The sequence below is a fragment of the Palaemon carinicauda genome, chromosome 11 (genome assembly GCF_036898095.1).
Source record: "Palaemon carinicauda isolate YSFRI2023 chromosome 11, ASM3689809v2, whole genome shotgun sequence".
Taxonomy (NCBI): Eukaryota; Metazoa; Arthropoda; class Malacostraca; order Decapoda; family Palaemonidae; genus Palaemon; species Palaemon carinicauda.
This window is the reverse complement of record NC_090735.1, coordinates 104,900,109-104,925,721: the sequence shown is the minus strand read 5'-3', so window position 1 is coordinate 104,925,721 and position 25,613 is coordinate 104,900,109. Positions and strand designations below refer to the sequence as shown.

Genomic DNA, 25,613 nt, shown 5'->3' with positions numbered 1-25,613 from the left:
GCCTGCGATCAAAAGTGATGTCAGTCACTGGTGTGTGTGTGTGAGTGGGGTGGCTGGTCTACCCCCCCTGTTACCTAGGCAGTTATACCACTTAAAGTTTCACGGCTAGTTTCAGCTTTCGCCGAAATATATATAAATAGTAAAGAGCTCAAAGTTTATATAGTTAGGAAAAATACAAATTGCTTTTAAATTTGTCATCTTATAGTTAACTGGTAGTTAATTTTGATGAAACTTGAGAAGGGAAAATAATTTATTTTTATTTAGTGTTGTCCAATGTGTAGAGAAAAATAGTGTGTAAAGAGAATATGCCAAACTATAAATTGTATGTATATGCAAAAGAGAAATGCTATAAATTGAGAAAGTAGTCCTACTTCAGACATCTGGCCATTGTTTACAGTGCCTCATTTTCCCTAGAGGTAGTACAGTACAAAAATATAGGTCTAAGGGCAATTAGTACCATGGGAAACATACCAACTATTTATTACAACAGTTCTTAATGCAGACATTGACAATGAGGTGATTTGGTTTCTCTTTGTGGTAGGAACTTTCAAGTTTGTTATCTGTTTTAGCAGTGAATATTAATCTGATATGAGATTTCAGATAAGCACTCTATATTACAATATTGTATTGTCTCTTATAGATAAAGGATGAGACTTTTTTTACGATTGGCTCTAATTTTGTTGTCATGTGATCTTTATTCCCTTAATGGAATAATTGAATTAACTCAAATTAAATTGTTTATATAGCACTGGCAAATTTAAATTCAAGGCTGAGATACTAATAAATAAGAAAAATTAAGGATGAAAGATGAACACAATCCAAGAGAAAATTAGCATAGTCTGTAAGCATGTATTGAATGGTATCAGTGTCATATCTCTGGACATAAAACTTCAGATGAGTTACAGAATTAGTCTGATTAAGCAGGTTTCAGTTTCATTCTTCTACTCTTCAGTAGTGCTTTTTTTTCTGCCTCTCGTTGGGTTCAGGTATTTTTTGTTCAAGTTTGTCTTGTTGTATACTGTATTATGTTAAATAATTACCTGTGTGTTCTTACCCCAATTAGTTTGAATAACTTGTGATGCAGTAATATGCGTAGTTCTCATGTAAGCTTCATGTTTGAATATGAATGTTTAGTTTTAAGTAAAGCGATGTTAATTACTATTTATTTGTAAAGTAATGTTAATTATTATAGATTTGTAAACTTACAACCGCATTTTTTAGGACTTTTACAGTTCATCATATAATCTTTTAAATTGGTCAAAATGTTATCAAAATGCTTAAAAAAATACAGTTTTATTTTAGTCTTTATCCTGGTTTTATGAGCTCAGTTGTGTAATCCATGATTGAAGAGAACTATATGCACAGTGATATTTCTTTCATCTTTTGACAGAAATGGGCGAATCGTATCCACCTGTACAAAAGGTTCCCTTAGAGGGCAGCAAGGCTCAGCGGCTGAGATTTATTGTAGAAAAGTTTACTACTGAGTTTTCTACTAAGCCACAGTTCTGTACCAGAGCTCCTGGAAGGTAAATTTTTACCTTTTTTATGTAAACTCCATTTGTTCCGACACCCAATACGAACCCTTTCGCTCCTATTATTATTATTATTTCAAGCTAAGGGAGATGCTATAAGCCCAAGGGGTCGGTCCAACAAGAAAAAAAAGGCCAGTAAGGAAAGGAAAAAGAGGAAATAAACAAACTATAAGAGAAGTAATAAACAATTGAAATAAAATTTGTTTGCAACTGGAATACAAACGTACGCTTTTTATAGGAGTACAGTATTACTTTCGGCAAAGCTGAAGGGACGAGCCATTAAAATATAGCGAGGGTTAACTACCCATCCCGTTAGTTAGTGGGGGTTAGAGGGTTGTAGCTAGCTACCCCTTTCACTCACACACCTGTGACTGTGCTTCACTTTACTTTTGGCTCGGAGGTAGAGCGGTTGTTGCCGCTTTTCCTTCTCACCTATTTTGGACTGTCATTGATCTTAGTTTTGTTAACTTATGTTTCTTCATCAATATATATGAAAACATTCTTACAGTTTTTATAAACATTGTAAGCTTTCTTTACAGGTATGTTGCTGTTTGTGTGATAGCGCAGTACGGCAGGTTCTCAAAGGACGGGGAACCTTCCCTCCCAACCGTTCCCCTTGGACACTAGTCTTCCTATTGGCCGCAGGGGAATCATCATTGTATGGATACTCCTCCGCTCAGCTGTTGTTATCGCCTTCCCCCTTACATGGAATCTGCTGGGGGTAGGAAGTGCGGCCCTTTCAGAATTGGACTTTGGTCTTGCTCTTTCTCAAGGTCATCGCCACTCACTTTTCGTGGGCGGTCAGTAGTATACTCTTTGGGGGAACACCTTTCCCGTTCACTTGTTAGGTAGCGCATCCGAATGGTTTTCTTCATTAATTAAGTGAAATTATGACTATTTGTAATTTAACTTTTTAGCTTCGTCTCTGCGGGGAACCCCCTTCCTTCCGGAGGATCGAGTTGTTAATTTTCTTTGCTGAATTAATTAATTGCAATCCTTGTTTTGTTACAGTTTTACGCTGCCGCTTTCCTTCTTTCGTCGATGTCGGCCGGGGAAGGGAGTGGGTAGTCCTTAAGTTGTGTTTGTTCTCTCAGTGGACACCTTTCCCGTGCGCGGACTAGATGCTCCTCTCAAGGGAATTTTTGTTACATAATCTGTTTTATTTTTCCTCAGTTAGCGAAGCCGTACTTCTTCGTTTGACTAAGATAGCTGACGTAGAAGAGCAGTGCCGTTCATTCCTGGGGAACTACTGTCACTGCATCATCAGTCTCCTGTCTTCCTGCGCCTGTGGCAGTTCCTGATCAGCGCACTCTCTTCAAGGAACTAGCTCCGGCTACATTTTCTCATGCAGCGCTCGATGCAGACCTTCAACTTGAACAAGGCTTGTTGATGGGAGCGCTGCCCAGAGGTCTGCCTCCAGGGTTTGGACTACTTTCCCTTCTGAGGGAGAGTTATCCTCCCCAGGTGTTGGGTTTCCCCTTCTTTCAAGGGAGAACTTCGTCATCATCATCTCATTGCATCGATCACCGATTGCTGTTTCTGTTTTTTCGCCAAAGACTATGCTCCCGCCCGTGCATCTCTTCCATTGGGGGTAGATTAAAGTCCAAGGCAGCAAGTCTCTCCTGCAAGTGTTCACTTCTCTTGTTCACGAGAGAGGCCACTCATAGAGAATCCTCTTCGGAGGCCTGCTGCTTCTGATCAGTTTGTTGATTCTCTTGCCCCTTCGGGGATTCATCACCTTGGTCTTTGACCCCACTGTTATCCTCCGCCTGAGAGGTGCTCGTTTGCCTTTGGTGAAAAGACGCTTCTTCGGCTCTTCAGCCTCGTCAATGTAGCTCTCCTCTTCGGAGGATCCTTCTCGTCCTGATTCTACTGGTTCCCGACTTTAGCTTCGATTGTTTCTTCGGACTCACCTACTCGTCAACGAACCTCGGTTCGTGACGCACTGTCGTTGTCTCGTTCGCAAGACTTTCCCATGGATGTTTGCCTTTCCAAAGGGCACATCCTGTCTCCAGTTCATCGTTCAGCTGTTCTCCGACAACCCGCTCCCACCTACTGCTGCTCGTCTTTCTCCAGTCTCGCCTATTACTGATCTCCAACTCGACGATAACCATCGATGGCTTGCTCATCATTAGTTCGTGGATCTTCAGCTGATTGCTGATCGTTAGCTCGCCAATCACCGATTGCTAGCCCACCTCTCGCCAATCGCTAGCTCACCGCTCGCCTGCTCGTCAACGAACCCCGGTTCATGACACAATGTGAAAGTCTCATGCGTGACCTCTCCTGGAGATGTTTGCCCTTCCAAAGGGCACATCCCGTCTCCAGATCATTGTTCGGCTGTTCGCCGACCAGTTGTTCCGGCCTACTGCAAGTCTTTCTGCTAAGCTCGTCTTTCTCCGATCATTGACCTTCAGTCTCACCGATGGGATTGCTAGCTCGACGATCGTCAATTGCAAGCTCACCAATTGCTGATTGCTAGCTCACCGATCGCCGGGTCACCGATCGCCGATTGCTAGCTCATCTTTCACTAATAGTCAATCTTCAGCTTGCTGATCTCTAGCTTGCCAATTGCTAAATTGCCGATTGCTAGCTTGTCTTTCTCCGATTGTCTTGTCGACCTCCAGTCTCACCGATCGCTGATCCCCAGCTCATCAATAACCAGTCATTAGCTTGCTGATCACTAGCTCGCCGATCGCTAGCTGGTCAAGACCCAGCGCCCACAAGCTGCGATGCGAGGGGATCCACAAAGTAGCTGGCCCTTGGGTCGAAATCCTCACCAGTATGGAGAAGGTTAGACAAGCAGTAAGACCCCAGGTCTTCCTGTGCACGCTGGAGTTTATGTAAAATCATGGAGATGATGGTCAATGCAAGACTGATGTGGTACCTTGAAAAGAAGGGATTTTTATCACCTATTCAGTGTGGATTCAGAAAAATGCACTCAACAACTGATGTGTTGATATGACTTGAGTCCTCTATTTGTGAAGCCTTTGCTTCCAAACAGCACCATGTAACAGTCTTTTTGACATTGAAAAGGCATATGATGGTATATGGAGATATGGTATACTTAAAACCATTCATGAATTTGGATTAAGAGGAGAGCTACCACTGTTTATTCAATCATTTCCTTCACATAGAGTTTGTAAAGTGAGAATGGGGGAAACTCTATCTGAGAGTAAATGTCAGGAAGAGGGAGTTCCTCAGGGTAGTGTGCTGAGTGTAACCCTGTTTGCACCAGCAATTAATGGGATATACTCAGTCATTCCCTAGGATGTTCTCTCAGCACTATTTGTGGATGATCTCCATATCATTTGCTGGAGCTAGAATTGCAATGGTTGAGAGAAAACTATAACTCTCAATTGACAAAATTATCCAGTGGGCCGATATGGTTGGATTTAAGTTCTTGACAAGTAAAACTGTTGTTGTCCATTTCTGTCGTATTCAGGGAGTACATCCAGACCCAGATATATACGTCAAAGGTCAACGGATCCCATGTGTAAGTGAAGCTAAATTTTTAGGGTTGATATTTGATTGTAGGCTTACATGGGCTTCTCACATAAAAGCATTAAAAGCTAAATGTCTTGAGGCTCTGAATCTTTTAAAAGTATTGTCCCATACATCATGGGGGCCAAACTGCACTACTATTTTAGAATTATACAAGGCCTTTATTTTTTTTTTAATTAGTTATGGATGTGAAATATACTCCGCCACCCCATGCCAATTTAGAACTTCACCTATCACAATTCTCCTTGTTGATGCTGGAGAATTACCTTTAGACCTTTACTGAAAGTCTTCTATTGTTCGGTATTGGTTGAGGTTGTTAAGACTTCCTAATTCTTTAGCCTATCAGACTGCAAGCCTTGTAAAGCACACATCATACATTGAGTTGCACCCAAAATCTCCTCAATCTTATGGTTTTCTGGTTAAACAATTATTAAACAGTCTTGATATAATTAGAAGTAAGGTGCTTCCATTTAAGGTATCATCAATGCCTCCATGGAACTTACCAGAGGTATCTTTTTGTAAATACTTTATTAGAGTTAAGAAGAATATGACTGACTTAGAATCCAGGTCTCTTTTTATGGAACATGTTGCAGAACATAGGGGATCGACTTTTATATATACTGATGGCTCCAAATCTGATGCTGGCGTTGGATTTGGAGTACAGTACATAGTAATGGTTTTAATTGTAGAGGTGCACTTCCTCCAACAGATTGCATATTTACTGCCGAACTGTATGGCATACTAACCGCTATTGAGAAAATATCTTTGGAGAAGGAGGGTAATTTTACCATTTTTAGTGATGCAAGGATTGTCCTTCAAGCTTTAGAAGTTTTTAATTCTAGTAACCCTTTAGTTTCAAAGATTTTAGAATGGCTTTATATTTTTGGACGGAAAGGTATAATGGTTCGATTTTGTTGGGTTCCAACACATATAGGTGTGTCTGGGAATGAGAAGGCAGATTTACTGGCGAAGAATGCGGCATCCGAGTTGCTACCAAGAAGGTATCCCATTCCCTGTAATGATTTCCTACCTAATATCAAGAAATTGTTTTGTAATAATTGGCAACAGCACTGGGATAATCTAGATAGCAATAATATGAGAGAAATAACAAATGTCATATCTCCTTGGAGGTTTAACATGATGCCCGATGACACACAAGTTTCTACTGAAGGGCCAGCACCAACTGTATTGCGACGACTCTTTGGTACCTTTAACAGTGAGGCATTTGTTGACCGAATGCCCCAATTATAATAACTTAAGAAATAGATATCCGTTTGAGGCTTGAGCTGAGGATGTCAGGTTCATCCTTGCCAAGATTCTTGGACATGATGTGTCCTACTATGAGAGCGGCATTTTTAGATTTATTTCAGAAGCAGGACATCTGAAAACTATTTAACTTTTATAATGACATCTTAACTTTTATGGTTTTAATTGAATATTTTATTTTTAAACATTAAACTTACCCGCTGGTTATATAAATATAGCTTTAGTCCTCTGACGTCCGGCAGAAATTCAAAACTCGCTGCAATCGCAAATGAAGTAGCTAGGTGTACACTAGCGCCCTCACACAAGCTACACAGAACCATTCCAGTAATCCCCAGATTTTCCCTGCCGGTCACATCGGCAACATCGTTGGAATTCACTCGTTATTAACCTGGATTTTAGCAGTTATCTCGGTGATGTACTCCTAAATATGGTTCTTGGCATTCGCTTATTGATTTTGTTTGGTATTTGATCGCTATGTTTATAGCTTAAAAGGTAGGATTAGAAATTTGTTCAACCTTTTTTAAACTAACGAAAAGCTTGATGGCGGTAGGTAAACACCCCGCCTACTCTATGACGTCACAGTCATATGACGTAAGCTAGAGTATGACTTGCAATTTCTTTCTTTTTCTACAAAGAATGATAAGTGAATACTTTCTTACAAAGTATTTAAGTTATATAAGATAAAAGGATTATGTTGTTTTAAGAAAATTTTTCTCTTTTTAGTATACTTTCTTTAGATAATCTTCAATCTGTTTTCAAAGATTAACTAAACTAGCGTTCAGTTTAATTTACGCTGCGCAGTTCTCAGTCAATCGATACAGTATTACAATTTTCTTTGTATCGTTATTTATGAAAAGTAAATTCTTCTTAAAAACCAAAGTATTCAAGTTTGGGAATACTAAATTTTTTCGTATAATATATATAGAAGTTCCAATTGTAAAATGTGGCTAATCATCTTTCATTGGAAACCCTTAAGTAATAAGGGTTGTTTACATTTATATATATTCTCTATTCCTATCTATTCATTTAATATTTTATATAAAATATTTTGTTACATTTTATATAGGATTCAATACCTATTGCATTCTCATGCAAGCCCTTGACAGAATAGTAAGATCTCTCATAACGGGCATGTCTACTTTTGGTCTTATGCCAAAGATTATAAAAGTGCAAGTTTTTAGTGCTAAATTAGTGCAGTGAATTTATTCAATACAGTGGAGGGTGCTTCTGTTCGGACCTGTCGTTATCCTAGCCTTAGACCTCTTCCAAGCTCCCTAACCCATGGGAGAAGGAATGTCGATCGGCGAAAAGACGTGAGAGGCACCAGCCTGGCGCCAAGTGTCTTGTAAGACCCGAGCAGAAGTCCCCTCGAGCGTTCCTGTTAACGATTCCCAGAACACTCGCCCTCGCCGTAGGTAACGCGAGGTAAAAGTGTTTTCTAACACCAAACGCAGAGCTTTGGACATCGAGCGTCCAGCAAGGCTAGCTTCTAATGCTGCTGTAAGAGTTTGACACGATGTTTGTAACTTAGTGCAACTTCTTTGTCTCTCTTGTTCGATGATCGACCGTTCCGAGCGTCTGATTCGCGTGCGTTTTTAATCGTGAGCGTCATTGTTCTGAAAGTCACGTGGCGCCGAGTGTCAAGCAGTTGCATGGCGTCAAGCTTCCAGCAGTTGGACTTGACGTTGAGTGTCAAGCAGTTAGACATGACGCCGAACGTCAAGCAGTTACGTGACATCGAGCGTCAAGCAGTTGGACGTGACGCCGCGTGTCAAACATAGCTCCGAGCGTCTAGATCGCGAGCGTCTGAATCGTGAACGGCATTGTTCCGAGAGTCACATGACGCTGAACGCCAAGCAGTTGCATGGCATCTGGCTTCCAAAAGTTGGACTTGACGTCGAATGTTAGGCAGTTAGACGTGACGCCGAGTGTCGTGCAGTTCCATGGCTTCAAGCTTCCAGCAGTTGGACTTGACGTTGAGTGTCTAGCAGTTGGAGGTGACACCGAGCGTCAAAGAGTTGCATGGGGTCAAGAGTCCAGCAGTTGGACTTGACGTCTAGTGTCAAGATCGTGATCGTCTTAGTTCCGATCGTAATGACCATGAGTGTCTAGCGTTGGAACATTGTTACGCCAGGCGCTATATTAAAAGATACAGAAATAAATATTAACTGGAAAGATATTATTTTCTCAGACCAAGGCCCGCTTGAACTAACTCTTGGTGTCTGTTGGAGAGCGAGAATTAAACCTCTAAAAGCATCGAGGCCAGAATTCAGGACCTTAAGGAGTTGACTCCTAGGAAACCAGAGATCTCTACCTTGGTTAGAGACTTGTAGGAAGAAGGGATTGACGATCTCTTTTCCCCTATTTATCTTTTGGTGGAATTCTCTTAGGAGAAGTTCCTAAGATCCTTCTCCCTTCAGTTGGCTTTAAGAAACTCATGATAGTTTTTTCTGAAGAGTTTCCAATTGATTTTGTGCCTGTTGCTCCTCGTCCCGCCTTCAGAGTTTTCGCTAAGGAAGGCGTCGAAGGAGTCTCTGTTTACTAAGATGGTGCTGGTTGGACAGTGCAATAGCGCATCCTCAAGGCAGCATAAAGAGCCTAACTGCAGATGTTGGTGCAGCAACACTTTCAGCTGGAGCAGCAGGAATTGCATTAGTGCTTTTGTGAGAGGGGCCATGTACCTTTTTTGCTGTGTGCTTGTGGACTTAGGTCTTTGGGGTCTTGAGTCTGATCCTCCGTCAAAACCCTGAGCAACAATGCTGCAGTACAACCGGCTTTGTGAGAGAAGTCGTTGTACATAGAAATATTCTCGATCATCAAATAGAGCTTGAGGATGATAGGAGACTGGATGCAATGAGCCATTAAAGCCTATGAAGCCAGCTTCCTTATCAGGTATGCCATGCAGGCAATGAAGCAGGATAACTTTGCACCTCCCCCTTTTTTCTTCGTCTCTTTTCCCTCAAGAGTTGGTGAAAGACAGGTTTTGGTGTCTAAATCAGCAAGAAAGTTTCAGCATACTTTATCTCTGAATTGCACAGACAACAGTAGGAGCCAGACTTAACTACTTCTAGTGAGCTTGGGAGAGGAGAGGAGCAGACCTTTGGTCCGTGCTTTCACTAAAGGATGGATGCGAAATCTTTTTCCTAGTGAAACCTCCTTTATTAGTTACTCTGATAGACCTCTCTGCCAAATAAAGAGAGGAGCCTAAAAGACAGGTTATGCAACATCAAATGTCTCTCTTTTTGGAGAAGGAGGCTATTGCCCGGTCCTGGATGTCATTGCTCTCAACACCTTCGTTCAGAAGACAAAGTTCTCCATGGAGACATCGAAATCAGTCCTTACAGCAGTAGGAAAGGTCCAATGGATGGTCTCTTTAGATCTCCAGGATGCTTACTTCCACATCCTCATCCATCCGAACTTCAAGCAATACCTGAAGGTTCGTGTATAGGAGAAAGTTGTCCAGTTTTGGGCTCTTTGTTTCGGTCTAAGCACCACCCCTCAAATAGAGGGTGCGTCTGTTAGGACCTGTCGTTCTTCTAATCCTTAGACCTCTTCCAAGGTATGTCGATTTAGAAAAAAAAAAAAAAAGAAACTTCTTCCAGCTCCCTATTCCCTGGGAGAAGGAATGTCGAACGACAAAGGAAACGAGAGGCTTTAGCTCCCTTTGCAGACGCCTACTCGAGCATACCTATTGACGCTTCCCAGGACGCTCACCTTCATTATAGGAAAGGTGAGGTGAAAGTTTTTTCGTCATCTTTGGATGACGCACCACCCAAACGAGGTTGCCATCAACTTCCAGACCTCTGAAGAGGAAGGTGGACACGGTCAATCAGCGTACTATCATGACACCGCAAGCTTCTAGTTGTAGTCTTTGGAGCAGTCCTGAGCGTTTTTTCCTTCTACCAAAGAAAACTCTCCTACCAAACATCCTTTTAGGATGTTGGAAACTGTCAAATAACGTCCAACTCACCCAGTTGCAGGACAGTTGTCTGAGCCTAGCATGACATCAGTTCATGCTCCTTTTCCACCGTCAAACTGGTTATCGTCTTCTGGACGCTCTGCATGTTTTTTTAAACGGTGTAGAAAGAGAGCTTGTGGTAGACGTGACGTCTCTGGTACCACAACAGTTTGACCCTATTTTTATTGTGCTGCTAGATATGCAACAGAAGCTCTCTTCGCTCATGCTAGTTTATCGGCCTGCGAACAACAAGAGAGTAGCAGGCCTGGACCCTGAGTGTCAGGTAACTTCCCACCTGGACACCAAGCGTAGTGAGGCTACTAGTTCGAGATGTTCTTGATGACGAACGTCTTTACAACTCCCTACATAAATGTCATATTTTAGCCATTTTTAACCCAAGGAGTCAAGCAAACAGACGTGACGTCGAACGTCCACCTAACGGGACGTCGAGATTCCAGCAGAACAGGACGTGACATCGAGCATCCAGCAAGACGTGACGTCGAGCGTCTATCGAGACGTGACGTTAACCATCAAGCAGAATGCGACCCCGAGCATCAAACAGCTCATGACATGGCCTTATACGCTTTTCCACTGTTCAATTCATTACAAAGTGATGCAAAAGTTTGTGTCATACGGAATGAACGGATTGACTCTAGTGGTCCTCTTTTGGCCCTCAGAGAGTGGTTCACAGGAGTACTGCAATGGATGGTAGACACTCAAGGAAGTCTTTCGTTAAGAGAGGATTTACTCAAACAACCCCACTTGAAAGGTACCATCTAAATCTCCAAGCTCTTCATCTAACTGTCTTCAGATTATCAAAAAACTCACAAGACCTAGAGGTTTTTTCGAAGGAAGTAACTAGAGCTATTGCAGGAGCAAGGAGTACTTCTTCCATCAAGGTTTAACAATCTAGGTACGAGGTTTGTTAGAGAGGGGTACAGAATCAACTCTCTTTCCTTGCCCAGTACTTCGGTAACTTAGATTACTGACTTCCTGTTACATCTTCGAAGGAAATGCAATTTTGTTATCCTCTACCATCATAGGATACAAGAGTATGTAGCAACCGTATGCATGGAACTAAGACTTGGACCTTTCTAATGTTAAAGACCTACAGAAACTTCTCAAATCGTTTGAAACATCAAAGCAACAGCTCCAGGATTCACCAGTTTGGAATCTGAATGTTGTCCTGAAGTTCATTATGGGTGACAGGTTTGAGCCCTTGCATTCAGCTTCATTTAAGGACTTCACGATGAAGACTCTATTTTTAGTCAGTCTGGCGACAGCTCACAGAGTCGGTGGGATTCATGCCTTGAGCTTAAATGATGGTTTTTTTCGAGATCATAAAGCTATCTGCTCATTGCAGTTAGGCTTTCTCGCTAAGAACGAACACCCTTCTCAACCTTGACCCAAGGCTTTTGAGATTCCGAACCTTTCTGATGTAGCTGGCGAGGAGTTAGAGAGAGTCCTGTGCTCAGTAAGAGTCCTGAAGTTATATCTGAACTGAATGAAAGAGTTGCGAGGCTAGTCGGAAGCTCTTTGGTGCTCGGTCTAGAAGTCCTCGTTACAGATGTTGAAGAATGCTCTTTCATTCTTCATCAGGCTCTTAATTAAGAGGCTCATGCACTTTGCAGTAAGGCAGACTGCAAGTTTTTATAAAGGCCAAGACGCTTGAAGCTCAAACTGTACCAACTTCGGTGGCCTTCAAGCAAAATAGATCGTTGTAAAGCATTAAGAGCACAACCTTTTAGAGGTATAAATCTGTGTTTGCTTCACATTATTTGAAACATGTCCAGACTCTTTTTGAGGACTGCTTCACTCTGGGACCATTCGTAACAGCTAGTGCAGTAGTGGGCGAAGGATCCACCACTACGTTCCCATAACCCTAGTACCCTTTTCTTCTCTTGGAACTTTTATATATTTTTATGGTTGTATGTGGAGATTGGTCGACAATCTTCGGCAATCTATGATTTAGTCGGGTGGTCATTTTGTTCCTTGAGAGAGCCCGGAACAAGGGTATTAGTTGAGGTCCTGTCAGCATAGAGGTTATTTACCAGTTTGACAGCTCCTGGAGATCTTCAGCCCCCTGGGTGGCTCGCTGGAGCTCATAAGGATAGCAGACATAATGAGGCAGAGAATCATTGAAGTCAGCTTCCTTAACAGCTACGAACCCTTAAGCTTGTTTTGATTAACTCTTAAGTAATATTCCAACAATGTAGCTGTCTCTAACCCTCCACCAAGGGTGTCAATCAGCTAATTTTATATAACCAGCGGGTAAGTTTAATGTTTAAAAATTATATTTTCATAATAAAATAAATTTTTGAACATACTTACCCGCTGGTTATATAACCTTTTCTGGGGCGACCTGTGACGGCCGGTGAAAGAAGTCCTTCTTTACACTTTTCTAATATAGATCTTCCAAATATACTAGAGAAAGATAAAAGCATGGAATGCAGAGGTTACTACCCTCGCGCGATCACCTTGTGGGTGTCGTGTATACAACAGGGGCGTGTGAAAACCACTATTCACAGGCTGTCTTCCATTTAGATAATCCCTTCATCAAAGGGGAGGGCCGTGACAGGCCCTAGAGAACACAGTTGGACTACCCCACCGACACCTACTACGCGCGCTCTCCAGATATTCACGTTTTATTGATGTGGTTACTGTTAATATAGCTAGCACTATTAATAGGTTCCGTTAGTGTACGAGTCATTATTTTGGGATCGCTTTATGCCGACACCCGTAGCTCCGCCTTGAGTTATACTCCTCTATAATGGATACTCATTGGGTGAGAACTAGTCAGATATTTGGAGTGCAACGGTGAAATCCGGCAATCAGACTCCGGCTGAGGCCTTTTGCACACGAACCTTTGTCATGATTAATCACAATTACTGGAGATAACACAGACGTTCAGCATTGAGGTTAATGTTATCTTACCGCTGAGGTTCACGATTTCACGATGACGGACCTTTGTCACCGGATCTCCGGTACAAACAGAGATCAATCAGACGATTAGAACCGGAGTTAACAATTTTTTACCGATGAGGTTTATAGTTACATGTTACGTGGTTACTGGTTGTTAATATATTTATTTGTTAGCTAGTATTTTACTCACACATAATTAAATTTATTTGCGCTGCCAAGGGCTGCTCCGCTGCCTTTACTGATCCCCTGGGCCATGATCTATGCCGGTCCCATGCACATTGCGCCATATCCTTCTCTCGGGAACCGGGACAAGCCCCCTACATGGTATGGTTCCCGGAGTCATGCACGCTCTGCTACGAGCTGTCATCCCTACTCCTGAGCGAGGATGTAAGTTGGTTCTAGTTTGTTCCTGTTAATATCCTTTGCGATTAATTAATTGGTCTTTATATATTTACATCGATTATTGCTTCATCATTAATCCCCTCACCTCTTTCAGGCTGATGATGAATCTCTCCGGGAGGCAAGAGCTACTCTCCGTCCGTGGGTGTCAGGTTTTGGGAGGAATGCGCCGTCTGGCGCACCCTATCTCCTTGATGGAGACATGGCTTCTCTCCTATTCCCGGGCTCTGCTACTGCAGCAGTTCCACCGGAGACAGCTGCCCCGTTAATTGAGACGGTTAGAGCAACCATTCCAACGGAGGAAGAAGTTTTATTGACGGAGGACGCGTCCTTTCTAGATCTGGACGACGAACCCATGGTTGAGCAGGTAGGTGGTGATGAGTTGGTGGACCCCCTTTCATCCCTCACTCCTTCCTCTACTGCTTCCTTTCACAGCTTTGATAAGCCTACGGCTTCTCCTCGGGATCCCTCCGTTCCTGTACGACCCAAGGTGAAGCCACTACGTATCTTTAAGCCTTCAGCTTTGCCATTATCAGTGTCACCGGTCCCGGGACCCTCAAAGGATCCTGATGTTCATATTACTTTACCTAAAACCGTGACTACTAAAAAGACAAAGTCCGCTAAGTCCAGGGCTTCGTCAGCGGATCGGGCTCGGGAGTCCGCCTTATCCGCCGCCATGGTCAGGGATATTGTGAAAGAGCAGATACAACAGCATCTACAACAACATTCTAGGGCAAACCAAGGGGCTATGACGGAGCTCAAAGATATGGTGGCGAATCTGATCCGTTCAGGAACTCAGATGCCTCCTCCTTCAGCCCCAGACGCATCGAAGTTACCCCCCTTCGATAAAAACAACCCTTGGAGGTTTGCCTTACATGCTCCATATATAGATGGTGCCATAACTCTGGAGGGCATAGGCACCCGCCCTCTAGAGGACCTAGAATTTTACCCTCCGGGACTAGAATTCCCATTCAACGGCTTCATCCGATTGAAAGAACATGCCTTGGTTAGGTTAGACAAGGTACCGAAGGAAACGGTAATATTTCCTAAAGAGCAGGCCCAAGCTCTCTGGGCCAGGACGTTGTCGGACTGGGGGTGCACTAATTCCAAGCTCACCCCACACAAAGGAGCCTACACCATATTTACAGCTTCTCCAGTTATTACCCTACCTATTACAGATAAAGTGGCAGGTCTTACTTTTCAAGCTATCAAAGAAGGTTCTGCCATGCCGGCTCTTAAAGAGACGGACCCCACCTCCATGCTCATCCCAAGTACCGCTACTATCTGGGACGATGCCCCCTCTACTTTCACAGTAGGGAAGCTAGACCCAGACTGCGCCTCTAATCTGTTTTCCGAGAAGCTTCCCAAATTACCGGAAAATCTTCTCAAGACTGAGTTGGAGGCAAGGAATAGGTTAGCTAGGTCTCTCCACTCCATTACCTCCGTGGAGTCACTAGCCTCGCTTTATCTGACTGAGACCTTGTTCCGGGTATTCACGAAGAACCTGTCTCTGTCCTTCCAAATCGACCTACACGAGTTTTGTTCGGCTCGGGTTAGTTGCAGGAAACACGTTCTATCTGAGGCCTCGATCAGACATGAACCGAACAGGCTGATAGCTTCCCCCTGCTGGGGTAAGAACCTTTTTCCTTAGGAGGAGGTGAACAAGGTTCTACAAGACGCTGCGAGAGCAAACCAAAATTTGCAAGCGAGGTGGGGTCTCACTGCCAAAAGGAAGGTTGAAGCCCAAAAGCAAACCTTCTTCAAGAAGAAACAGAGATTTGCCTCTTACAAGACGAACCGAGGGCACTACCATCAATCGTCTGTTACCCACTCGTCATCACAGTCTCCCGCTCCCCCAGGTACACAACCCAACCCCGTTTGGATGCCCTCACCCGCATACAACCCTAGCTACAAACCCTCAGGTCCCTTTCGTGGACACCAGAGAGGTAGCTACAGGGGTAGAGGACAGTTCCGTCAACGAGGCGGACCTAGGACAAGGGGTGCTCGAGGAGGGAAAGGACCTAGATTCACTCCCTCGCAATAATATAGTCCCGGTAGGGGGGAGACTCTACCACTTTCGAGACCAGTGGACCTTCAGTCCGTGGGCTCACAGCATAGTCTCCAAAGGTTTGGGGTGGAAATGGTCACAAGGTTCTCCTCCTCCACCAGTGGCCTTCTTCCAGAAACCCACTACCATACTTAGAGAGTACACCACAGAGTTACTCAAGAAAAAAGCACCACAGAGTTACTCAAGAAAAAAGCAATCAAACGGGTTCGATCGCTGAAGTTCCAAGGCCGCCTGTTCACAGTTCCGAAGAAAGGCTCGTCGGCGTTGAGAGTGGTCCTGGACTTGTCAAAGCTAAATTCTTACATCCTCTGCGACAGGTTCCGGATGTTGACTATCTCTCAGGTACGGACCTTACTTCCCCGTGGGGCCGTCACCACCTCTATCGATCTTACCGACGCCTATTATCACGTACCAATAGCTCGAAACTTCTCTCCTTACCTAGGTTTCCGTCTAGGCAGGAAAGCCTTTGCGTTCAAAGTCATGCCCTCCGGCCTCAACATTGCACCCAGGATATTCACGAAACTGGGAGAGAGTGTTAGAACAACTCAGAAACCAAGGGATTCAGATCGTTGCTTATCTGGACGACTGGCTCATTTGGGCTCGGTCGGCCCTGGAATGCAACAGAGCTACGAAGAAAGTACTTCGTTTTCTCACCAACCTGGGATTTCGGGTCAATCTCCAAAAATCCCGCCTACTACCATCAGACCACTTCGAATGGTTAGGCATTCAGTGGGACCTTTCAAAGCACAAGCTGTCTCTACCTCCCAAAAAGGTAAGAGAAATAGCTTCCACGATCAAGAATTTTCTCAAACACAAACAGGTGTCCAGAAGAGCCTTAGAAAGAATCCTCGGCCTTCTTCAATTCGCTTCAGTAACAGATCGACTATTGAAAGCCAAACTCAAAGACATCAATGGAGTTTGGAGAAAGAGAGCCACAGTACCTTTAAGAGACAAGGTCTCGAAGATCCCCTCTGTCTTGAAAATGAGGCTACAGCCATGGTCCGAACCAAAGAACCTCTGCAAATCGGTTCCTCTTCAATTCCCACCTCCACAAGTGACAATTCATACAGACGCGTCTCTGAGTGGATGGGGGGGTTACTACGAACATCAGATGTTTCAGGGCTCTTGGTCACCTGCCATGAAACACTTCCATATCAATATTCTCGAAGCCATGGCAGTGTTCTTGACCCCAAAGAGACTCTCTCCTCCGAGGTCGACCCACATCAGAGTAGTTTCAGACAGCACAGCCGTAGTACACTGCATCAACAGAGGAGGATCCAAGTCACCCAACCTGAATCAGATCCTGGTCACTATCTTCGCCTTGACAACAGAAAAGAACTGGTTCCTGTCAGCAACTCACCTAGTGGGAGTCCAGAATTTGATAGCGGACTCACTATCCAGGACGAAACCACTGGAATCAGAATGGTCTCTGGGCATAATTTCATTCCGGTGGATACTCAGACTAGTTCCGGGCCTCCAGGTAGATCTATTCGCAACTCAGATGAATCACAAACTTCCGTGTTATGTGACACCAAACATGGACCCTCAGGCTTATGCCATAGACGCATTAACCCTGGATTGGAACCATTGGAGGAAGATTTACCTATTTCCACCAGTGAATCTTCTAATGAAAGTATTGCACAAACTACGCTCCTTCCGAGGGGCAGTGGCTTTAGTAGCACCTCACTGGCCAAAGAGAAGTTGGTTTCCTCTCCTCCTTGAGTTGAAACTCCGACCCTTCCGGATTCCATTCCCCAAACTGACCCAAGTAATCCAAACACAGACTGTGTCAGATTCCTCAAGGATAGCCAAAACCCTAACTTTGTGGACTTCATGAAGTTTGCAGCTCGTAAAGACGCAAACATTGACCCGGAAAACGTTCTCTTCATCGAAGCGGACAAAAGGGACTCGACAATTCGTCAATATGATTCGGCTGTTAAGAAATTAGCAGATTTCCTAAAGAATTCAGACCATACTCGTATGACTCCGAATTTAGCCATCTCGTTCTTTAGGTTCCTATTTGACAAGGGCCTGGCAGCTAGCACTATAACCACCATCAAGTCAGCTTTGAAGAAGATCTTCCTTGTTGGGTTTAACATTAACCTGGCGGATTCCTATTTCTCATCTATTCCAAAAGCGTGTGCTAGGCTTCGACCTTTGGATCGGCCACAAAGTCTCTTGGTCTCTGAACGATGTCCTCAAACTTGCGTCAGACACGGACAATGAGTCCTGCCCTTATATCACTCTGCTTAGGAAGACTCTATTTCTAACAGCTATGGCCTCAGGTGCTAGAATCTCAGAACTAGCAGTTCTCTCACGTAACCCGGAAAACATAGATTTCCTCCCTACAGGCGAAGTACTGCTTTCTCCAGACAGAGCTTTCCTAGCTAAAAATGAGGACCCGCAAAATAGGTGGTCCCCTTGGAAGATAATCTCTCTTCCCTAGGATCTTTCGCTGTGTCCAGTCACTACTCTCAGGGCCTTTTTAGCTAGATCTGCCACCCGATCGTCTGGCCCCTTATTTATCAGGGAACAAGGGGGTACTATGACCACTCAAGGTATCAGACAACAAATCCTCTTACTTCATTAAACATGCTAACCCGGAATCATTTCCCCATGCTCATGATATACGGTCAATATCTACCTCCATCAATTACTTCCAGAACATGGACTTTGATGACCTTAAAAAATATACGGGTTGGAAATCTCCTATGGTTTTCAAACGCCACTATCTAAAGAACTTACAGGCCCTTAAATACCCTACGGTTGCAGTGGGGAGTCTTATCTCTCCCCATTAATCTCTGATTATTCCTTTATTCCATCTCTTCTCTCCTCCCTCCTACCCGCCACTCACACCACATCGCCACTCTCCTGGGTGGTTCGTTAGCCCTAAGTTATTTACCATGTTTAATTCCTATGATTTAACTGTTAATGTATTTACCATTCCTTTAATGTTTAGATATGCTTAGACATGTAAAATTGATACCTTTTGCGACTGGACACTCAGATGATTCCTTGTCTTCATAATTATTTTAGCCTTGCGTCCCCTATGTCCTTTGGCTAGTTTGTAATTTTATGTTTACTTACAGTATTATATTATTGGCTTACATGGTGTTTGTATTCTCCTTATTGTTATTATTGTATTGGGCTTGTAAGGCATTCTCTGGTACATTTTCACCGGCCGTCACAGGTCGCCCCAGAAAAGGGATTTTGACGAAGGAAAAATCTATTTCTGGGAAGAGACCTGTGACGCCCGGTGAAACCCTTCCCGGTTGTTTTGTACGGACTCACCCCTTTTTTCCTTGCCAAGCCATATGTTCTTGCAGAAGCATGACCTGGAGAGCGCGTAGTACGTGTCGGTGGGGTAGTCCAACTGTGTTCTCTAGGGCCTGTCACGGCCCTCCCCTTTGATGAAGGGATTATCTAAATGAAAGACAGCCTGTGAATAGTGGTTTTCACACGCCCCTGTTGTATACACGACACCCATAAGGTGATCGCGCGAGGTTAGTAACCTCTGCATTCCATGCTTTTATCTTTCTCTAGTATATTTGGAAGATTTATATTAGAAAAGTGTAAAGAAGGGCTTCTTTCACCGGGCGTCACAGGTCTCTTCCCAGAAATAGATTTTTCCTTTGTCAAAATCCCTTTATTCCCCCCCTCCTCCCCTCTAGAGACATTCTATGGGCATGGAAAATCTGGGGATGCATGGAATGGTTCTGTGTAGCTCGCGTGTGGGCACTAGTGTACACCTGGCTACTCTATCTGCAATTGCTGCGAGTTTTGAATTTCTGCTGGACGTCAGAGGACTAAAGCTATATTTATATAACCAGCGGGTAAGTATGTTCAAAAATTTATTTTATTATGAAAATATAATTTTCTATATAATTAATGATATCTGCGTCAATGACCTTCGATGTCAGGATCCCAGAAAATTTTATATCAATCAATCAATCAATCAATCAATCAATCAAGTGTTTCAGCTGAGGTTGATATCTCAGCTCTGTGTGATGCTGCCACGTATGTCCATGCAAGGAATGGAATGAGAGGTGACAAATCAAACTCGTAGATACTTTAAAATCTTTTATATTAATGATATATGGACAGCAACACGACAGCAGTGGGAGGCAGCTCCATGCTTGTTAATACAGTTATCACTTGACAACGACTGACTATGCATGTGGCGAAAAGAAGACTAGTGTTGACACACATGATTACACTGCTGCCACGATGCAATGAAATAGAGGTCTTAAAGTGTGACAAGATAAATGGAAATATAAATATCATTCTTTTGTAAATAAATATTAAGTGGAAGTACAAAGATGCTTATAAACTGTACATACTGTAAGTTCTGTACAACTTAATATTAGATATCTATACACCTCCTCCCTCCCCCTTTACGCTCGTAGCACTGTCTTGAGCGGAACATGAACTCCTTTGAGCTGGTGGAGGTGAACGACGAGGGGTATTATTAGAGGGTTGAAATGATGGCTCTCTTTCCTGGCCAGAGCAAGGGGATGGATACAGGGACTTGTGTAGTGGTGTCATCACTCATATTAGTGACTGGGCATATATGTCTTCGGTTTTGAAATCATACATGACCACTAGGAAGGCGTACTTCATACTGTCTTGACCTTCCGCAGCCCATCACCATGCCAATCTTTTCTCATCGAAGCGTCGTTGCATCATGTATCGTAACTTGTTGCCCGATGGTGAGCTTGGGTAGAGGGCGAGTGTTGGCAGCAGTGCAACAGTCGTAATCTTCATCCTTAGTTTGTCACTCATCTGTGAATGATCTGGGGTGGGCTAGAATACGTATGGAGAGGGGGACCATAGAGAATCTGCGCAGGGGAGTGTCCAGCAGTGGTCGGTGTATTCTGGAGCTCTAGAAGTCTCTATTAAAGGCTTCACAATCTATGTTCCTGGAAGGAGTGGTCTTGATGATAAGGTGTTTTACAGCTTTCACTGCAGCTTCTGCATGACCATTAGACTGGGGGTAATGTGGAGAATTGATGAAGTGAGTAACTCCCCAGCGATCGGTGAATTGCTTGAAGTTGTTGAGATACTACCGCTAGAGAGTTATTGGATCCTTTGAGTGGCCAAAAAGTAATGCATTGGATCCCTCTCCTTGGTTACGGCTCATTTTTTCTTTGTCTACACATACACTGAATACTCTGGCCTATTCTTTACAGATTCTTGTCTTTCCTCATACACCTAAAAACAATGAGATTACCAAATACTTCTTTGCTCAGCCGACTAATTACTGTACTGTAATTATTTAGTGTACTTTACTCTTGGTAAGGGTAGAAGAGAGACTTTAGCTATGGTAAGCAGCTCTTCTAGGAGGACACTCCAAAATCAAACCATTGCTCTCTAGTCTTGGGTAGTGTCATAGCCTCTGTACCATGGTCTTCTACTGTTTTGGGTTAGAGTTCTCTTGCTTGAGGGTACCCTTGGGCACACTAATCTATCTAATTTTTTCTCTCTTCCTCTTGTCTTTTTTTTTTTTTTGAGATGGTGTGTTGGGCAGGCTTATTAGAAGGGCCATGGATGTCTGGTGGTTTATCAAGAGGTTGTCTTTCTCTTATCCTTTTTCTTCTCAAAACCATCTTACTGTTCTCCCTTCAGTTGAAGTGGCTATCCTGGAGGGTATTTAGCCTTGCATGATGTATCGGCTCTTCCATGTTGACCAGTTTTTCCGACTTTTTTCCTATAGTCTATGAGTTTGATCAATCACTTTATTTATATTTCTGTACATATTGTTTTTGTTATAATTCTTGTTAATCTAGTTTTAAGTATGATGTCTCTTTTTTTATTACCATTAATTCTTATGCTGTCTGGAGACATTGAACAAAATCCGCGACCAGTATGTCCTAGATTTCGTCAATGTTGTCTACTGTACTGCAATATTCGTAGTCATGAAAATATTCAAGACCTTACAGTTGCGTCCAGACAGTATGATATTCTTTTGAGCTCAGAAACTTTGGTTTCTAATATGAGGTGCTCATCTGAGCTCCATATAACTGGTTTTAAGAAGCCATAATTGTTGAAACGTGATGCCATCCTAGGGCCATGGGAATGGTGGTGTATATTAGGACTGAGTACCCTGCTTCTCATAAGTCCTGCTATGAATATGGATGTCATGAGATTCGAGTAATAAAAGTTTGTGGCAGGCATAACATCTTCTATTTGTGTTCGATCTAGCGGAATCCAGACATGGATGATTCTATCTTCAATTGTCTTCTTACCATTATGGCTAAGATACAAAATGATGGAAAGTCTTCTTTTGTCTTTGTTGGTGATTTTAATACTCGCCATAAGGAGTGGTTAAGTTCTGTTTCTCCTATCGATCCCCATGACTTAAGAGCTTCAGACTTTGCCTCTGACTCAGGCTGTGAGCAAATCATAAGTGAAGCTACTCCCAGGTCTGGTAATTGCTTTTCTTTCCAGTAGGGACATCTGATTATGCCTTGCTTTCTTTAGTAGTGAAGACTGAGCAGCCTGTCCCTGATATATCATACTCGTGTAAAATTTATATGAAATCTCAAGCAGACTGGAATGGGATTTTGCATGATCTTTTGGGCTTGAATTGGTCACAATTATATAATAGTGTTGATCCTGTTGTTCCTTTGAATGAGAATCTTGTCAACATAATTGACAGGCGTATCCCTTCTCGTGTGCTAAGGTACTGAGCGAAGGCAAACCGTGGATCAATGATGATTGTAGACGTGCTTATTTGGAGAAGCAGGTGGCCTATCATCTTTGGAAGGGTAACAGGTCAGCTTTGACCTAGAATAACTATACTCAGCTTAGAGCTTTTGCTCAGAGAGTTTATGTTTCAACTGAAAAGGAATACAATTTAACCGTAAAGCCTTTCTGGTACAACTCGGGAACATAAGTGGTGGTATACCCTTAAATCTGCACTCTTTTGGGTAGATGCAACAGTTCCTCCTTTACTTAAACCAGATGGCTCAGTCACTCACTGTCCAAAGGAAAAGGCAACCATTTTGGCTGATGTGTTTGACAGTTAACAGAGTAAGGAGAAACTCGAACTTCTTCATTCCTGTTTTCCTGAGGCTAAACTAACTAGTTTAGATTTTTGATCTCATAAAATTAAAGCTCTGTGATGGCCCTTGATGCTTATGAAGGTGTAGACCAAAATGGTATTTTTCCTTTGTTATATATAAAGACTGGAGATTTCTTAGCTCCAAAGTTATGTGTTATTCTGCGCAAGTTAGCAAGAAGAGGAGCTTTTATCACTTGTTGGAGAATTAAGCTTTTAGCACTTATTGGAGAATTGGTAATGTTACTCTTCTATGTAAATGTGTTTGTGGTAGCTCAAGTCCAACTGATTACCGCTCAATTTCCCTAACTCCCATATCTAAAGTTTTTGAACGTCTTTTAGCAAAACGTCTTAATAGGTTTGGTGAAGGTAATCATATATTCCCTAGTTTGCAATTTGGTTTTCGTAAAGGCCTTGGAGTATGTGAGGCCTTTCTTACAATTTCCAATATTGTACAGAAATCCCTTGTTTGTGGTCAAGAAGTTCGTATGATTGGCTTTGATTTTAGTGCTGCCTTTGACCGTGTTAATCATGAGGCCCTTGTTTTCAAATTCAAACAGTTGGGAGGTGGTTGGTCATCTCTTAGCATTATTATTGAATTTTTAAGTAATAGATCTCAAAGAGTTGTTGTTGATGGACACCATAGTGAGTATAGAAATGTGATATCTGGTGTTCCACAGGGTAGTGTTCTTGGCCCATTACTTTTTATACTACAGTATATACACATGACATGTGGTTTGGCCTAGAAAACAAGCTTGTTGCATATGCAGATGATGCTACTCTCTCTGCAGAAATTTCATCTCCTGAATGTAGATCTGGGGTTGCTGAATTCATTAATAGAGATCTAGCTAAAATTAGTTCATGGTGCAAATTATGGAGTATGAAGTTGAAGCCCAACAAAACTCAAAGTATGATCGTAAGTAGGCCAAGGACAGTGGCTCTTCAACATCTGGATGTCAGCATTGATAATATTTCTTTAGCTTTGTATGATTCGTTTAAAACTTTAGGTGTGATTCTTGACAGCAAATTTACTTTTGAGAAACAGATTAGGTCTGTGTCTTCTTCAATTGCACAAAAAAATGGCCTATCGAGAAAGTCTTTTAAGATTTTCGGTGATCAATTTATTCTGAAGAAGTGTTTTAATTTTTTCATTCTACCTTGCTTCCAGTATTGTTCTCCTGTCTGTCTGGTGTTCAGCTGCTGATTCTCATCTTAGTTTGTTGGACAGAAACTTACAGTCTATTAAATTTCTTATTCCTGATCTAGATATTAATTTTTGGCACCGTCATCCAATTAGTCCTTTATGCATGTTGCATAAGATTTTTTTTAATTAGACCATCCTTTATATTCAGATCTTCCTGGACAGTTCCATCCTGTTCGTAATACTAGGCAGGCAGTTAATTTTAATTGCCGGGCCTTCTCCATCATGAGGCTCAATACTACACAGTATTCTAGAAGTTTTATTCCAGCTGTGACAATGTTGTGGAATGATCTTCCTAATCGAGTGGTTGAATTAGTAAAACTTCAAAAGTTCAAGTTGGAGCAAATGTTTTTAAGTTGAACAGGGTGACATAAAGTCTTTTTATAGTTTATATATGACATCTGTTTTGATGTTGTTACTGTTTTAAGAATGGTTTATTGTTAATTTTTTCTCATCTATTTATTTCCTTATTTCCTTTCCTCAATGGACGGGTTTTCCCTATTGGAGCCCTTGGGCTTATAGCATCTCGCTTTTCCAACTAGGGTTGTAACTTGGTAGTAATACTAATAATAATAATAAAAAGGGGGGTCCTCCATCAGTTCGTGAGCGGAGTTGGACACCAACCTTGTGGAAGAAGACAGAACATTCTTGTAACTGGCTGCAGTTGTGTCACGTTCACAGGGAACAATTACAGGCCAGCTTGAAAGTCTTATCAGCAATAACAAGGAAGGATTTCCCTGCTACGTGAAAGAAGTCGGCTGACACATTTTCGAAGGGCCGGGATCTGTGGTTGTCACACACATATAAGGTTCTTGTTGCTGACTGGGGAGAAGCTGTTGGCAGGCATCACAGCCTTCTACTTTACTCTTTATATTTACATTAATGCCTTGCCAGAATACTGTCTGCCTTGCACAACGTCGAGTAGCTTCAATCCCTCGATGGCTGTTGTGGAGTCGATTCAAAGTGCGTTTACGGAGGGCTGTAGGGTTGACGATCTGGGGTCCATATAATACTAACTCTCCATCCGCGTAAAGGGTGTCCCTCAGCTTCCAATACGGGAGGGCGGAAGGGTGAAGGTCATGACGGTTGGTGGGAAGCCATTAGATACGTAGTGAACGAGACGACTGTAGTCTTGATCCTGGGATGCAGCTGTTTGGATTTCCTGTAGAGACTTATCTTCTTCAATAATGGGTCGTGTTGCCTGGTCGTTAGTAGAAGTGGCAGCACTGACAACGATGCACCTGTTATGCGCAGTCGAAGTGGTGCACTCTTTTTCATCTGGTATGCAGAGCTGTTTCCCTGCGTGCCAAACTGCAGTGAAGATGTGGGGAGCCGCTTTCATCTTGAGTCGTTGTGGACGTGGAATCCAAATAGCATCCAAAGTGTAGTGGTCAAGAATTGGTATCAATGGACGATGATCTGTTATTAAGGTGAAATGTTGAAGTCCGACAATTATAGACGGCACTTAGCCATAGCCCAAGTGACTGCAAGTAGCTCCAGCTCTATGGTAGAATAACAAGTTTCTGTATCTGTAAGGAAACGAGAGCCACACTGGACGAGACGCATCTGACCTCGGCCGTTATCTTGAAGTACGGCATAGCCAAGACCGTATAGCTATGAGGCATCTGTTTGCAGAACCACGGGCGAAGCAGGATTGAAGGGTGCTAGAACAGGGGTTTAAGGTGTATTGACTTTCTTAAATGCTT

At 42.9% G+C, this 25,613-nt stretch overlaps 2 protein-coding genes across 3 annotated transcripts in view; both read left to right on the top strand.

The window, feature by feature from the left end:
* Galk (N-acetylgalactosamine kinase) overlaps window positions 1–25,613 on the top strand; it is a 200,809-nt gene that overhangs the window by 59,022 nt on the left and 116,174 nt on the right. The window contains exons 1-2 of one of the 2 annotated variants that reach the window (XM_068383245.1): window positions 874–986; window positions 1,391–1,526. In XM_068383245.1, the coding sequence (XP_068239346.1) occupies window positions 1,393–1,526 (134 nt within the window). In that variant the 5' untranslated portion in view covers window positions 874–986; window positions 1,391–1,392. Of the gene's footprint in view, window positions 1–873; window positions 987–1,390; window positions 1,527–25,613 lie in introns of those variants that run through there. The other variant, XM_068383244.1, reaches the window with a different exon arrangement.
* On the top strand, window positions 13,394–24,832 carry LOC137649861 (uncharacterized). The gene is made up of 3 exons (XM_068382802.1): window positions 13,394–13,566; window positions 13,676–14,991; window positions 24,802–24,832. The coding sequence occupies exons 1-3, from the start codon at window positions 13,501–13,503 to the stop codon at window positions 24,830–24,832; spliced, it is 1,413 nt and encodes a 470-aa protein (XP_068238903.1). The 5' UTR covers window positions 13,394–13,500.

Coding starts and splice junctions, on each gene's coding strand:
- LOC137649861 (XM_068382802.1), top strand. CDS start 13,501: ATGGTATGGTTCCCGGAGTCATGCACGCTCTGCTACGAGCTGTCATCC. Junction 13,567..13,675: donor CCCTACTCCTGAGCGAGGAT/GTAAGTTGGTTC, acceptor CACCTCTTTCAG/GCTGATGATGAATCTCTCCG. Junction 14,992..24,801: donor GAGTTGGAGGCAAGGAATAG/GTTAGCTAGGTC, acceptor ATGCCTTGCCAG/AATACTGTCTGCCTTGCACA.